This window comes from Schistocerca serialis, chromosome 1, assembly GCF_023864345.2.
Source record: "Schistocerca serialis cubense isolate TAMUIC-IGC-003099 chromosome 1, iqSchSeri2.2, whole genome shotgun sequence".
In the NCBI taxonomy this organism is placed as follows: Eukaryota; Metazoa; Arthropoda; class Insecta; order Orthoptera; family Acrididae; genus Schistocerca; species Schistocerca serialis.
Window position 1 is genome coordinate 1,072,476,959 of NC_064638.1, and position 16,441 is coordinate 1,072,493,399.

Genomic DNA, 16,441 nt, shown 5'->3' on the forward strand with positions numbered 1-16,441 from the left:
CTGTTTCTGCCCATTTCTGCCTCCGAGACATGTCCAAGCTGGACAATAGTTCCGTAGCTATCTCTGGGTCACCACTTTGCTGGAAGTATTGGTACAGTGTTTTACTTTCCTCATTCCATCCTGGAACATATTCTTTTCGGTATCCTCTTGGCATACACTTTTTAGCTGTTGCTGTTACTGCACCAATGAAGCGTTGATAGTTATTATGTGATGGAGGTATCCATCGAATGGTCTTATCCAGTTCCGTTGAAAACTTCATCCAGTCGGCTTTCTAGAAATTCCATCGAGCATGCGGAGTTGATCGTATGACAGGAACAGTGCAGCCAATTTGTATTATTACAGGTCTGTGTTGGCTGTGAGGAAAGGCATCTATCACTTTCCTTGTGGTGTTGATGGGAAAGCCAGTTTCGTTGCAGCTAACAAAGCATAAGTCAGGATTTGAATCCTTGTCCCAAGCAGCTGACCTGAAAGTGCCTTGATCTTTGGCATCAAACACTAGATGAAGATTATTCTCTTCGATCCAATCTGCAAGCATGCTCCCATTTTCATCATTTTGAGAGTACTTCCAAAGTTCATGGTGACTATTGAAGTCTCCTATGTAAATTGCAGGATATTCTGCTGTGTGTAGGACAAAATCGGGCCATGTTGTTTTGGGTGGTTTGTAAACATTTGTAATAGTAATGCCGTGCAATTGTATGACAACTATATGTATATCTGCCTCCACACTTACAGAAATCAGCGAAGCTTTGTTTATGTTGTTACGGACATACGTAGCAATTCCATACACCTCGTGGTAAGTTACACCAAGTGCAGAATATCCAGGAATTCGACCTCGGCTTCGGAATATTTCTTCGCTGGAAACACGAGTTTCTTGAATGGCGACGACATCGATATTGTTGTCCAGCAAAAATTTTGACAGGTAGTCACACTTTGCCCTGCTAATGCTTTCGATATTCAGTTGAAGGAGTCTGATAGTTGGTCCAATGTTTCTTGTTAATGAGCTCTGAAAAGGCTTGTTTCTGCTATTTAGTTGATATGTCATTGCCAGGAGATCCTATGGATAGTCTGGCTGCCTGTAATCACTGTTGCTCAATTAGCACCACCCAGGAGGCACGTGTAGGGTATTTTAAGGTTAAACCTACGGACTTGAGCAACGCTCGAAGAGTTCTTAAGTAATAGAACCCAGTATGTTGTCCTCGATGGTGAGTGTTCATCAGTTGGCCCGTGTGGCCGAGCGGTTCTAGGCGTTTCAGTCTGGATCCGCGCGACCGCTACGGTCGCAAGTTCGAATCCTCCCTCAGGCATGGATGTGTGTGATTTTCTTAGGTTAGTTAGGTTTAAGTAGTTCTAAGTTTAAGGGGACTGATGACCTCAGATGTTAAGTCCCATAGTGCTCAGAGGCATTTGAACCATTTTAAGTGTTCATCAGAGACAAGGTTATCGTCAGGAGTGCCCCAGGGAAATGTGGTAGGACCATTGTTGTTCTCTGTATACAGAAATGAATTGGCGGAGAGGGTACAGCTGACGGTCGTCTATATTCGCATCTGTGAATAATTCCATTATTTCATTACGGCTGTAGTCGCCGTCCGAAAGAATAGATAACATCTTCATACAGTTAAGGCTAACCGGCCATTGACCTTCTTCTGTGCGGATGCACACACATTTCCCGGTCTCTTGCGGTACTCGGTAAGATTGTCTTCCGCGAGTAATGAGTATAATGGGCAGGGGCCATTGAGATGGGAATGTGGGTCTCACGGGGAGCTTGCACGGGATAAGTCCCTGCAGACGCGCTGTCCTCTGTGCTATCGGTGGCTCAGATGGATAGAGCGTCTGCCATGTAAGCAGGAGATCCCAGGTTCGAGTTCTGGTCAGGGCACACGTTTTCAGATGTCCCCATTGATGTCTATGAATGCCTGTCGACAGCTTAAGGTCTTGATTTAATTATCATTTAATGGACGCAGGTGATCAGACAGGATGCTTATGTACGTGTCACCTGTCAGAGTCGTATCTAGAAGTATCTGTGGTCCCATACCAGTCCCATTGCACACGCCCGACATCATTAAAGAGCCTCCAACAGCCTGAACAGCTCCCTACTGACATGCAGGGTCCATGGATTCATGAGTTTGTCTCCATGGCCATACACGTCCATTCGCCAGATACAATTTGAAACGAGACTCTTCCGATCAGGCAACATGTTTATAGTCATCAACAGCCCAATGTCGGTGATGGCAGACCGAGGCGAGGCGTAAAGCTTTGTGTCGTGCAGTCATCAAGAGTACCCTACTGGACCTTCGGCTCCAAAAGCCCAAAGCGATGTTTCGTTGAGGGTTCGCACGCTGACACTTGTTGATGACGCAGCATTGAAATCTAAAGGGTTGCACTTCTGTCACATGGAACGATCCTCTTCAGTCTTCGTTGGTCCCGTTCTTGCAAGATCTTTTTCTGGCCGCAGCGATGTCGAAGATGTGAAGATGTGATGTTTTATCCGATTCCTGATATTCAAGGAACACTCGTGAAATGGCCGTACACGAAAATCCGCACTTCATCGATACCTCGTGCGCCAACTGTAACACCACGTTCAAACTCGCTTAAATCTTGCCAACCCGCCATTGTAGCAACAGTAACCGATCTAACAACTGCGGACATCGAATTGGCTGGGTCTACACCCATTTTGTATAGGAAGATCCAGCGTTCTTTGACGCCCTGTCTTCCGCATGACTAACCTGAAATAACGAATATCGCTTAGTGGTGAGTAATGGCTTGGGGATTCTGTCCTCGAATTATGATGTTGGTGGAGGTGGCGATTTAGATGGTTGTGAAGTTACTTTTTGTTTGCTATATGCTGATAGTTTCTGTTTGTCATCTAAACTGCCGATGGATGGTGGTGATGGGTGTATTGTGATGGGGGTGCTGTTCTTATTCGAGTGAGCTGATGAGATGAAATGGTGAGTATGGCATGCATTATAGAATGAGATTGATTTTTGTTTGATGATTTGATATATAGTGGGATGTCCCAGCATTACTCGAATCTCTTCGTTGCTGGTAAATCTAGGCACATCTGAGATGAACAACTGCGCCAGATACTTAGTGTCTTATATAGGCAATGCCGGCCGCAGCGCTGTATTCTACCTGTTTACATATCTTTATATTTGAATATGGATGGCTATACCAGTTTCTTTTACGCTTTAGTGTACATACATTCGCATACACAACGATATTAACCAAATACGCACATTTCATCCACAGTACTAACCAAACACTGCTGGATTCTTCCGCACAAGGCGCGAATCAGCGTTATTTATACAGTTATTACAATTATCGAGATTGGCTTACATTAGATAAGCTTTGCACGACATTGGGTGAAACCGAATTTTTGAAGGCTGTCAATTGTTGCCATTCGGACACCAGAGTCATAAATACAACAGCTTCGTGAAGCATAATGGTTAGTGTGTAAAATTAACGTGTAGGAGGTCGAGGGTTCGAATCTTGTCAAATGTACCAAGATTTTTTATTTTTCTAAATCTAATCAAAAGGCTTTTATTGGCATTAAGTTAATTAGTTTAAATGTAATTTTTTTATTTCTAATACTTTGCCGTGGCACACCCATACCATGACACCACAGTTGACTATTGGCACTGCAAACGATGGTAGGAAATGTTTTCTAGATTTCGTCAAACCCAAACCCTTCCAACCAATTGTCACACTATGTAACGTGACTCGTTACTCCAAATCACTCGTTTCCAGTGATCCACTGTCCAGTGGCGTCACTATTTCCACCACCTCGAGCATCGCTTGGCACTGAGTACAGCAATGTGTGGCTCACATGAGAAGCTGCTTGACCGTTGTACCCTATTCTTTTTAACTTCCTTCACACTCTCATTGTGCTAGCTGGACTGCTGGTAGCACTTTTGAACTCACAAGTCGTTCATTCCTCTGCTTTCATGCGAGTTGTTACAATCACCCTTAACAGTAATGGTTTCACTGTGGCTGTTCCTTCGGGTTTCCACTTCAGAATCACGCCAACAACAATCGACTTGGACATCTTTAGAAGGGTCGAAATGTCGCTTACGAATTTGTTACTAAGATGACTTCCAATGACATCTGAAGTTACTGAGCTCTTCTAACGGACCCATCCTGCCGCTACTGCGCCCTATTGACTACACAATACTCCCCATCTCCTTTTATACTGGCGGGTACCCGTCTCTTAACATACATGGGACGTTCAATAAGTAAGACAATACATTTTTTTCTGAAACCAGGTTGGTTTTATTCAGGGTTCCAACAAACCATATTATTCCCCACTCTTTTGATTCATTTTACTCCTATGGGGGCAAAAAGCATTTAGGAGAGCTCGCCATTCATGTCTGTGTTTGGCCATTTCCTTTAATTCCTCCCAGATCTTGACAACTCTCCTCGTTTCCCCTTCCACTGTCTATTTCTCAACATAATTCCTGTTCTGCGCGACGGCTTATGCCACCTTACTGGGAGGGCTTGTATGCCCTCATGGTACCATTCTACTGGTCGATTTTGGAGCCAACGTCTTGCTGCATCAGTGACCTCCTCGTCGCTCACGCATTGCTTCCCGCGGAGCGCATCCTTCATTGGGTGAATCAGATGGAAATCGGAAGGTGCGAGATGCAGGCTGTAGGGCGGATGAGGATGAACAGTCCAATGAAATTTTGTGAGCTCCTATCGGGTGCGCAGACTTGTATGAGACCTTGCGTTGTCATGGAGAAGTAAAATTCGTTTGCATTTTTGTGGCGACGAACACGAGGAAGTCCCCAACACTGTAGGAGTCACACCTCTGTGCGGCCGGTCAGGGTGTAGGAGATCGGACAGGTTCGGGCGACCTAGTTGCGAAAATGACAGGTGCCTCGCTGAACGACTCGCCGTGCTTTTGGTCACTCCCAGTTCTCCACAGACATTCTGCAAGCGCCTATGAATATCTGCGAAGCTCTGGTCTTCTGCCAAAAGAAACTCAGTGACATATCGCTGCGTGGAACGCACCTCCGTTACAGCCGTTATTTTGAAGGCTACGTATAATAGCGCCATTGCCTATCGGAACTTCATTAAATCACAGGAGCTGAAGCGAGAATGTTCCCCCATTCCCACAAGAAATTCTGCATTTTTTCAACCGTAATTGGCCGAAAAAAAATATGTCGCGGTACTTATTGAAGGTCCCTCGTACAATGGTCACTTCCGTGTTTCACAGGAGTATCCGTATACGTTTGATCAGACTGTGTGTAACTTCCCATTTAGACCAAAGCTGACAAAACAAATAAATGGATGCGTGAAAATGTGAATAACCGCTCCTCCCCTCTTTTCTATATGCCCTCCCTCCATCAGCTCCACCTTTTTTTCTTTTCCTCTCCTCCCCCCCTTTTCCCCCCTCACAGACCTTCCCCCCCATCTGCCGCCGTGTCACCTGTCTAGTACTGTTGTAAGTGAGTGTTGTGCGTCCCCTGTGAATGTTAGGAACAGCCGTCATACTGTTGCTAGTTGTGTTTTTTTATCTCGCGCTAACAGAAACCAGACTGTCACCGTGTTTTTTTAATTGTGCCTGTCTGCTACTTGTGTGTCTTCATCCGCATCATCACCGCAGTGTTTTTATATTTTAAATTCCACAACTTTCCGCCATTGTACAGTTTTTTACAATGTCACCGTTTTATCGTCTGTTCTTCCCGTTTGTTTCTATTCTCATTATGTTTTTTAACTTTTCTGTAGGCTGTAGAGCATCATATTACGCTGCTGCCAGCCAGCCCCCCCCCCCCCCCCTCTGTGTGTGTTCAGTGTCGTCGTCTCATACTGTGAACGCCGTTTTTAATTGTGCTGTTCGTGCCGCCAGTGTTAAAGTGCTACATCTTCATCGAGTACCAATTTAACTTGATGTGGATTTTATGTAAACGTGCCTCATCCAACTGCCCCTTCTTTTGAATATTTTAACTCCAATTGATTTGTCCTTCTCATGTGTACATTTAATCTTTTATCCCAGTATTTTGCTTATGTAATGTTCTGCTATGGTATTTTATGTACTCTCTTCGATGAAGAGCGGCGAATTGTGCCGCTGCCAGCCTACCTCTGCCCCATGGGGCATCAAAAAAGTGAATAACTGTATCTCATGGATATTACAATAGATCAAAGTGCAGACATAAAAGCTAGTGGTTAAGTGGGGCAATGGCAATCAGCAAACCTCGTGGTCTCGAAGTACGGTGGCGAGTTCTCGGGTGGCGAAAGCAACAGCGCTATCTCTGCGGTGGCGGACAGCGCCGGCGGCTCCTGGATGTCGGTCTTCACCTCCTCGGCAACCACGGTCAGCACGATGGGCTGGTGAGCGTGCGTCACCGACAACAGCTCCCGCAGTGGCTTCTGCAGGCGGACCTCACCTGGCGGCATGCAAAATTCTCCATGTCAGTGGTCGTCAAGCACAAGGTGAGTCAAAAAGGACTTTACAACTCTGGAACGATATAAAATTTTTTTGAGATAACTTACAGAATCGGTAGGTATGTCATTTTATAGCCAACAACCTCAAGTTGGATTCACGTATTGCGTCAGTTCTAGCGATGGGACAATCGACTGCAAATTTTGGAAATTTGCGGTAAGGACTATGGGACCAAACTGCTGAGGGTCATCGGTCCCTAGGCTTACGCACTACTAACTTACGCTAAGGACAACAAACACACCCATGCCCGAGGGAGGACTCGAGCCCCCGACGGGGGTAGCCCCGCGAACGGTGACAAGAGCAAACGGCTACACCGCGCGGCGACAATCGACTGCTTTTGGCATTCAATTGGTCAGTCGTTGGTTTTTTTTTCTCGTTCAGTTGTTTTTTTTTTTTAGTCGAATGAAACACCCGAATGAAACTGGTCTCAGCGGCCATGTCAGCTACATGAATGTTTTCACTGACTCACCGTGTTGGAGTGGTTTCATTCAGTGTGAGACAACCGATTGAAACGTGTCTCCGTCGGTTACGGACGTTATATGATGTTTTCATTCATTCACCGGGTTTGAGAGATTTTATTTACATATTTTTTCAGCCTTTTCGGTTATACATGAAACATGACTAGGACTGACAACTCTTTTAGAGACAAATAAAGTATCTTATTATCAAGGAGACGTGAATAAAATGTATACTTCTAAAAATAACGTGCGGTCAATATGTGTATCTTTTCGTACTGAAATACGAACTTTCGTACTTGCGACATTAAATATCAATTTTTGGTTGGTTTTAAAAGTTTAATATTTGGTGCTGCACCGTACATTTGTGTATATATAAATGAACAATCACTTTTTAACACGTTTTCATTAGGTCGGTTTCTTATTTGTTTTTTCGATACAAATTTTTCAATTGATTTTAAACTAGTTTCCGTTAAGCTAGAGACTTTAAGCTTTCAACATAGCTCAGAAATGAATAATACTGTATAATATTAACTCGCTTTCGAGTCTGATGTGTGGCGGAGGGTACTGTCTGTTCGGCACAAATTTTGCAATTAATTTTAAACTAACTTCCCGATAAGCTAAAGACTTGAAATTTTCAACGTTAACTCGGAACTGGATGACAATGCAATATTACCTCGCTTTCTTTTCTGGTGTGTGGCGGAGAGTAAGTATTTGGTGCAATAACTGGATGACACTGCAATATTAATTCTCCTTTGAGTCTGTTGTGTGGCGGAGGGTACTTTGTTTTTCGGTCGGTCTGTCTGTTCGGTACAAACTTTGCAACTGATTTTAAACTAACTTCCCGATAAGCTATAGACTTGAAACTTTCAACTTAGCTCAGAACTGGATAACAATGTGATATTAACTCATTCTCTTTTCTTGTGTGTGACGGAGAGTAGGCACTTGGTGTACCACTACTGTTTCCCTGTTTCCTTGTTCCAGTCACCAATATTTCGCACTGAAGGACGATTGCTGCTAAGCTTCCCTGTGAGCTCGATTCTTTCTAGTTTTTACACTAGTCGTTTTCTCGAAAGGTATGTCTACGAGGTAGCAATATATTGGTTGACTCATTTGAAGAGAAACTGAAATAATTCTGAAGTTTACAACTCTTGTTGTAATCTCATCAAAATGTTTGAAATCAACTGAAAAATTTCACACACACAAGACTAAAAAATAGAAAATAGATATTTAAATAAAAAACTTTTTCATATAATACGATTTTAAAGTGGAGTAATAAATATTAAATAATCTTTCATAGCCCCATACAGATTCCTTGAGGCCATACAGATAGTCCTCAAAATTTGTGCTTGTGAATTTTTAATAGCTATGACACTACCTGTAAAAGCGAAAATGTCGGGCGTACGTATGTAACTGGTGACGTGTTTTTCTGTCCAAAATATTTAGCTTTCACACAAATAAGTGGCTGAATATTCAAATGATTTTGCATTTGTGCACATCTGGTCCTAGTTTTGAGGGCCTACAAAGGCATGCTGGAGGGATTTTTATACAACTGTCCGGGATAAACCTGAACATTTCTTCATGCCTTTGGAAATTCGATTGACTGGAAATATATTGTAATAAACCTTAATTAAAAATCATTAAAAGAAGACCTAACCATATACAGTTTCTTCATTTTCGCCTATTAAAAACGCAGCGGTAAGTGCTTTTAGCCGCTCTCCTATACGCATACAGTATGTTCCAAGTTTGTCCTTACACCTCTGATCACGTATATTTTAAAAAAGAGAATACGTAGAAACGTCTGGGTTGCGGCATAATGTTCACACACACCTAGAGCTGTTTTTTTGCTTATTTACCCATGGTAGTTATTCACTGAGCAACCTCCAGCAGTTGGCACAGTGTGTGGAATGGTTTGTAAACACCAGATCTGACACCCGGTCCTGCGGAACTCCATTACAATTTTTTCTTCGGGCAGGACTTCCACGAACTGTGAGCTCGCATCAGAGCAGCAATAGCACACTTTAATAAGGACATCCTAGGCCGGACATGGAACTGGAATATCGCTTAGATAACCTGTGTGCTACAGACGATGCACTCATTTAAGGCCGGCCGGTGTGGCCGTGCGGTTAAAGGCGCTTCAGTCTGGAACCGCGTGACCGCTACGGTCGCAGGTTCGAATCCTGCCTCGGGCATGGATGTGTGTGATGTCCTTAGGTTAGTTAGGTTTAATTAGTTCTAAGTTCTAGGCGACTGATGACCTCAGCAGTTAAGTCGCATAGTGCTCAGAGCCATTTGAACTCATTTAAGGTGACATCCCGACTCCCCCCCCCCCCCCCCCCCCGCTCCCCCCTCCTCCTTTTTCGCGACAATCACGATTTTTCTGTCTCTATTCCGAACATTTTCAAAAGTAATTCGGACACCTATATGTGAATTTCACCTGTAACGGTATGCTGTTACTGGAAGGGCATTTTTCCAAATGTGTAATGTACGGAGCAGTGACTAAACAATATTTTTTATAGAAACTACGAGAGCAATGTTAGTGACTAGAGTGAATTATGATGAAACTAGAGTTGCTTATTTTCATAATTCTGTTGAATAATATTGCTGAAGAAATTTACAGCACTGATAAATACTCTATGCCTGCTCACATTCCTTCATCTTAGAAGGTAGGAGACGAGATACTGGCAGAAGTAAAGCTGTGAGTACCGGGCGTGAGTCGTGCTTCGGTAGCTCAGTTGGTAGAGCACTTGCCCGCGAAAGGCAAAGGTCCCGAGTTCGAGTCTCGGTCAGGCACACAGTTTTAATCTGCCAGGAAGTTTCATATCAGCGCACACTCCGCTGCAGAGTGAAAATCTCATTCTGGAAACATCCCCCAGGCTGTGGCTAAGCCATGTCTCCGCTGTATCCTTTCTTTCAGGAGTGCTAGTTCTGCAAGGTTTGCAGGAGAACTTCTGTAAAGTTTGGAAGGTAGGAGACGAGATACTGGCAGAAGTAAAGCTGTGAATACCGGGCGTGAGTCGTGCTTCGGTAGCTCAGTTGGTAGAGCACTTGCCCGCGAAAGGCAAAGGTCCCGAGTTCGAGTCTCGGTCGGGCACACAGTTTTAATCTGCCAGGAAGTTTCATATCAGCGCACACTCCGCTGCAGAGTGAAAATCTCATTCTGGAAACATCCCCCAGGCTGTGGCTAAGCCATGTCTCCGCTGTATCCTTTCTTTCAGGAGTGCTAGTTCTGCAAGGTTCGCAGGAGAACTTCTGTAAAGTTTGGAAGGTAGGAGACGAGATACTGGCAGAAGTAAAGCTGTGAGTACCGGGCGTGAGTCGTGCTTCGGTAGCTCAGTTGGTAGAGCACTTGCCCGCGAAAGGCAAAGGTCCCGAGTTCGAGTCTCGGTCGGGCACACAGTTTTAATCTGCCAGGAAGTTTCATATCAGCGCACACTCCGCTGCAGAGTGAAAATCTCATTCTGGAAACATCCCCCAGGCTGTGGCTAAGCCATGTCTCCGCTGTATCCTTTCTTTCAGGAGTGCTAGTTCTGCAAAGTTCGCAGGAGAACTTCTGTAAAGTTTGGAAGGTAGGAGACGAGATACTGGCAGAAGTAAAGCTGTGAGTACCGGGCGTGAGTCGTGCTTCGGTAGCTCAGTTGGTAGAGCACTTGCCCGCGAAAGGCAAAGGTCCCGAGTTCGAGTCTCGGTCGGGCACACAGTTTTAATCTGCCAGGAAGTTTCACATCAGCGCACACTCCGCTGCAGAGTGAAAATCTCATTCTGGAAACATCCCCCAGGCTGTGGCTAAGCCATGTCTCCGCTATATCCTTTCTTTCAGGAGTGCTAGTTCTGCAAGGTTCGCAGGAGAACTTCTGTAAAGTTTGGAAGGTAGGAGACGAGATACTGGCAGAAGTAAAGCTGTGAGTACCGGGCGTGAGTCGTGCTTCGGTAGCTCAGTTGGTAGAGCACTTGCCCGCGAAAGGCAAAGGTCCCGAGTTCGAGTCTCGGTCGGGCACACAGTTTTAATCTGCCAGGAAGTTTCAAAATATAAATAATGTACTTTTTATAACCAATTAAAGTGATGGTTTGCATTTATTACGTTCAGTTTGTACTGTTTTTGAAATATCAAAATTTTTTAATGTGTCCCGAATTTGGCTATAGAAAATATGGTCACCTTAACTCACTCAACTGTGTTAGGAAGCTACTAGTACCTTAGTGTATATGACCATTATGCCGCAAGCCACACTTTTCTGCCTATCCCCATTTCTGAAAAACATGTGATCAAAGTTGTAAAGACAATTTTGGAACAACTTGTATTTTTCCATACTTCTTTATTTAGACAATGAGAAGCCACCGACAATGGACTACCGCATACTCCGCGACGCTGCCCCGCCCGCCAGACAACTGAATGTCTTAAATGTCATTTGCCTTCTACTCATTGAACTGTATAACACTGATTTCATTTCCGTTCATTTTCCTCACTGCAGATTAGTACTACATCTGAATATGAACAGCTCTATAATGCGCTTCCACAGATCCTTCTTACTCTCATGTGTAATTTATATCTTTTGACCGGTAGGAGGCGCGCTCCCGCTAGCATTGTTAACATTGAAACGCAAATAGAGAAACATTCCCCCTCTCACGTCCCGGCTCCCAGCAGAACATAATGGCCATCGGCCAACTTATCGTCTACAGACTGTTTGTGTCCGGGAAAATCCGGTTTCACCCACACGTCCGGAATTTTCAAAGTTTATGTCTGCGGTCGACAATTTAAGTGATGGAAGGCCTACCCCTGTGATAGTCAGGTTAACTCGTTACACGTTAATGGCATCTGGAACAATTTAATCCACAACAGTGTATGAATCAGTTTTAAATAATGAAAAGAAAAATTACTACATTCACTTCATAAGTAAATAAATATGTGTACTGTTAATGTTAACTTTGGCATACCTCTGACATACGTCTTCACCTAGGACCACCATCTGTCAGCATAATGTAGCAGTGCTTTATTTCAGTGATTAAAGTATTGCAGGCTGATTTCACTCAGAAGAATGAATGGATAGCTCGGTCAGCTAAAACACTAAAGAGCGGTTTCAGTTAAAAGAATGGGTACATGGTTCAAATGGCAGAACTTCTGATTGTTTTCACTCGAAAAAATAAATGAATAATAATCCAACAGAGAGGTAAAAGTACAACTGATTGACACGATTGATTTCATTCAGTTGCTCCCACATACGCGTTTCATTCAAAACAATGAATGAGCAGTCGGACCAACTGAACGATTTTTTTTTTCATTCGGTTGCTCCTACAGACTGGGGAAACAATGAATGAGTAGTCCAGCCGACTGAATCGATTGTTTTTATTTGATTGCTCCCACAGACCAGTTTCACTCAAAAGAATGAATGAATAATTCAGCCGGTAGGTACAACTACAGCCAGATGATCGATTGTTTTGCAACTGACTGAATCGATTGTTTACATTCGGTTGTTCCCATCACTAACCAGTACCCTATTCTGCCACCAGGAGCGCCAGCTTAGCGTACAGTTATAATGGCGCTACTTTCACTGGTCCGGTGTGTGTTCACTGCGTGTTTCGGTTTCATGGCACGAACTCTGCAACTGTTTGGCGTAAATTTCGCACCAGATACACTAAAGAACCTGCAAGCAGGCCCACAATTTACTCTTGCTTTGTGTGCGTACCAGACTGAAAGTGTACGGCCCTTTCTTCTTCATGGAGAAAACTTCTCACTGGTATTGTGTATCTGGATATGGCTGATAACTATTGAGTTCCACAAATCAGTTCCACGGCGCTGGCACCGAAACCCCGTTCCGCTCACCATCCTGGAGGACTCGGATTCAGGCTATGATGACGATAGGGCCAATACGACCACGTTTTTATGTCCGTTTCGTACAACCACTAGCAGTGGCCTGTTTTCGTCCAGCCACTTTTTTCTTTCACCATAGAGTTGGCACATTACTGCACCCCTCCTCTGCACTCCCACTGTCGGAGGGTGGCACGCAACTTAAAGTTCCACCGCCACGCCTTCAAAGTGCTTTGCTCGGCTGTTATTCAACCGTTGCTTTGAGTCTCCTCGCACTTGTCCACAGAGACAGTTGGACCGAATCTGAACCGGTGACGCTGTGTAATAGTAAACTGCCACAAACAAAAATTTTAAAAAAAATCCCACAAATCGATGAAGATGACCGAGGTGGGATGGTTTCACCGAAGTTTGAGGTTTCTTCGATAATCGCTTCCCTGGTCGGTGGATTGGCCGTGAAGGGTCAATTGCATGGCCATCTCGTTCCAGAGACTTGATACGGCTGGATTTCTTACTCTGGAGTTTCATTAAAGACCGTGTGTATGTTCCTCCCGTACCAAACAATTTAGCCGACTTGAAAAATCGAATCTACGCTGCCGTTTCGTACGTTACGTCTAATTTGCTGCAACGAGTTTGGGAAAAAATGATTACCTGTGGGATATTCAAAAAGATTTCGGGCTTGCAACGGGTCGTCGTTAGCTTCCATCCACGATATTTCGACTGGACAACTGCCAGCCATCCTCAGGTGAGTCATCGAAGACTGACGAAGACGCCCTCCGTTACGCAATATATAGCGTGCTGCGAGTATTCCGCGCATGCGTCAAAATCATATTGACAGACGAACCACACCGCCCGCCGGCAGCGCCCTCGCTGGTGGAACTGCAGAACTCGGCTGCTTTCAGCGTTGTCAATTGCCGCGGCCATCGGAGTACGATGACGTCTTCGTCTGGAGCAGATCTGAGAAATGACGGGGTTCCACGCATTATCTAGCTGGTAGCCATTGTCACGGTTCATAAGATTGTCTGTCATGCGAAGTTCCACCCAAAAGGATGTTGCTGTGGCCAAAATTGTTGTCTTATCATACTCCATGGAGTGTCCAGTGGAAATGCAATGCTCAACAATTGCAGACTTGCTAGGTCGCAAAAGGCGAGTACAACCTGTGGGATGTTTGCTGTATCACATATGGTAATCACATCGAACCAAAATGACACTTGACACTTCAATGTGAAACTTGGAAGTTGTTTGCTACAAAACGACGTCTACCGATGCTGTAAGTTATCTCAATAAATTTATATATCATTCGAAAGTTGTAAAGTCCTTTTTGATTCACCCTGTATCGATGAGGCCCGCGGTTCACAGACGTATTTCATAATAATGTGCACCCACGATCTAACAGCGAACGCGAAAACATGAACTAACATTAAGAGCTTCATGACAATGTAGCTTTCCCGCTCAGTAACAAACAAAAAAACGCACTTAATTTTAACTGACTTTTCGAACTCGTCCTCGAGCTAAGTAAAGTTGGCCGCGTACGTCAGGGATAGAGAGATAACTGCGGGGTTAGAGGATGTGAACGGGAAATATTTTGCCGATTGTGTCCCAGTGCAGAGAACTCATGAATGTGTATGGCTCGTGTCGATCAGCTTCTATGATACAAATTTTGACACAGAAACAACATAGACTCCAGAATGCGCATTACAGAGATGGCCATCTCTAGATGTGGTACTTATTTTTAGCAAGGAAAATTAAACAAGTTAAGGATGATATGATACAACGCAATGAGTTGAAGAAAAATGACATTCGAAACATTTGTGGCCATGTCTCGTATTGCATAATGCATTTAAATATAAGCACATCGCGACCGCTACGGTCGCAGGTTCGAATCCTGCCTCGGGCATGGATGTGTGTGATGTCCTTAGGTTAGTTAGGTTTAAGTAGTTCTAAGTTCTAGGGGACTGATGACCTCAGAAGTTAAGTCCCATAGTGCTCAGTCATTTAAACCATAAGCACATCATCCGCTGAAGCAGACAACACAAAATCACTTAGTCAGGCAGTTACAGTGTCCAATGTCGCAGAAATCTGAAACATTCGACACGAAGTGTTCCGAATTGATCCCTCTTTTAACGATCAGTGCTTAGTGGCTAGCGGCCAACTTATTGCGCCCTTACTATAGCTGGTTTACTGGGGGCTCGCAACGTGCTAATTTGCGTAAGTTATCAATTAGTATTTATTCGGCTCGAGGTGGTTCCTCGCAATGTCAGTAATGGCTCTTGAGCAGAAACGTTTGTAGTGATAAAGTGACAACGTGAGAATGAAGACGCAGCTGGAGAACACAAATGTGCGTACTGAAGAGAATTCGTGATGTCTTGTACAGACATGGCAGGCCAAGTAACTTTTTCTGAATGCTGCACTAGGTCACTTGGCTGTGTGAAAAATTTGAAGTTTAACTCAGTGCAGTCAAAAGATACGGCGATTAATGCCACATATTGTCATACTCACAAACACACTCATCAAAGCCTATAAGGTATTTTCCGTTGACCTAGTATCATGAAATTTGCCCAGGAGTAAGGTTTCAAAGTACAAATAAAAGAAAAAAATCAAAAATTGTGAATTTTTAATTACATCTCATAAAAATACTGTTTTGCCAGTTGTCAACCCTCTGTCTGTCCGACAGTCCGTTAAGACTCCTTTTTCACAGGGACGTCCGTGGTAACAAGTTGAAATTTATGTCAAACATAAGGTCTATGGTCCGTTTGAAGTGTAAAAAGTTTTAAGCTTCTAAGTCAAAGAAATCAAATGATACGGCCATCTGTTAGGATTTCTTTTCTCTGGAACGGGTACATGTATCAATTTAAACCGCATATCACTTACTAAGCTCCATGGCCCCTTGACAGTGTCAAAAATATAAGCTTCTAAGTCTATACAATCAAAAGATACCGTCATTTATGTCTCATACTTTGATACCCACAGACTCTCTCATCAAAACATGTAGATTAACTATTTTACACGCTACGGTCGCAGGTTCGAATCCTGCCTCGGGCATGAATGTGTGTGATGTCCTTAGTTTAGTTAGGTTTAAGTAGTTCTAAGTTCTAGGGGACTGATGACCTCAGATGTTAAGTCCCTTAGTGCTCAGAGCCATTTTTTTAAAACTATTTTACTCATAATTTATTTCGTACAGAACCTTCTAAGTGCGATTCCTATTCGCACTCGTCCGGTTCCTTCAACGTAAGTCACTGAAATGTCTGTAAGCAACGACCGGAACTATCTACGATTCGTTCGGTTTGTTGACGATAAAAATCCGCATCTTGGTCACGGAGCCATTCCAGAACCACTGTGTAAACGTCTTCATCTTCGGAAAATATTTTGCAACGCAAATGTTTCTTCAGCTTTCCGGAAAGGTGCAAATCGCATGGAACAAGATGTAGACTTCCCGATCAACACCACCCACTTTTGTAGGCGTTGGTCAAATTGCTGCCACTATTTCACTGCGGCTGGATGCAGCATTGCATTTGGTCCATATACCACCCAAAATTAACGGTGGATCCGCGTGTGTGTGCAGTTTAGACGTTTTGACCATAAGACTCGCACAAATCCGCGTGCTTCAACTTTGGGGTACGTGCATGGGAAGACATGGATCAGTTACTTTCTGAAGTCCATTCGTAAGGATGAATAGATTTTTGTTACATAGGTACGTAGTGAGAACCTCCAAACAAGAATACATAATAAACAAGAGTACATACATAT

At 43.9% G+C, this 16,441-nt stretch overlaps 1 protein-coding gene across 1 annotated transcript in view; it reads right to left on the reverse strand.

The window, feature by feature from the left end:
* LOC126455440 (cadherin-86C-like) overlaps nucleotides 1-16,441 on the reverse strand; it is a 290,066-nt gene that overhangs the window by 196,060 nt on the left and 77,565 nt on the right. Inside the window, exon 8 of the mRNA XM_050091193.1 lies at nucleotides 6,191-6,383. Coding sequence (XP_049947150.1) covers nucleotides 6,191-6,383 — 193 coding nt within the window. The remainder of the gene's footprint in view (nucleotides 1-6,190; nucleotides 6,384-16,441) is intronic.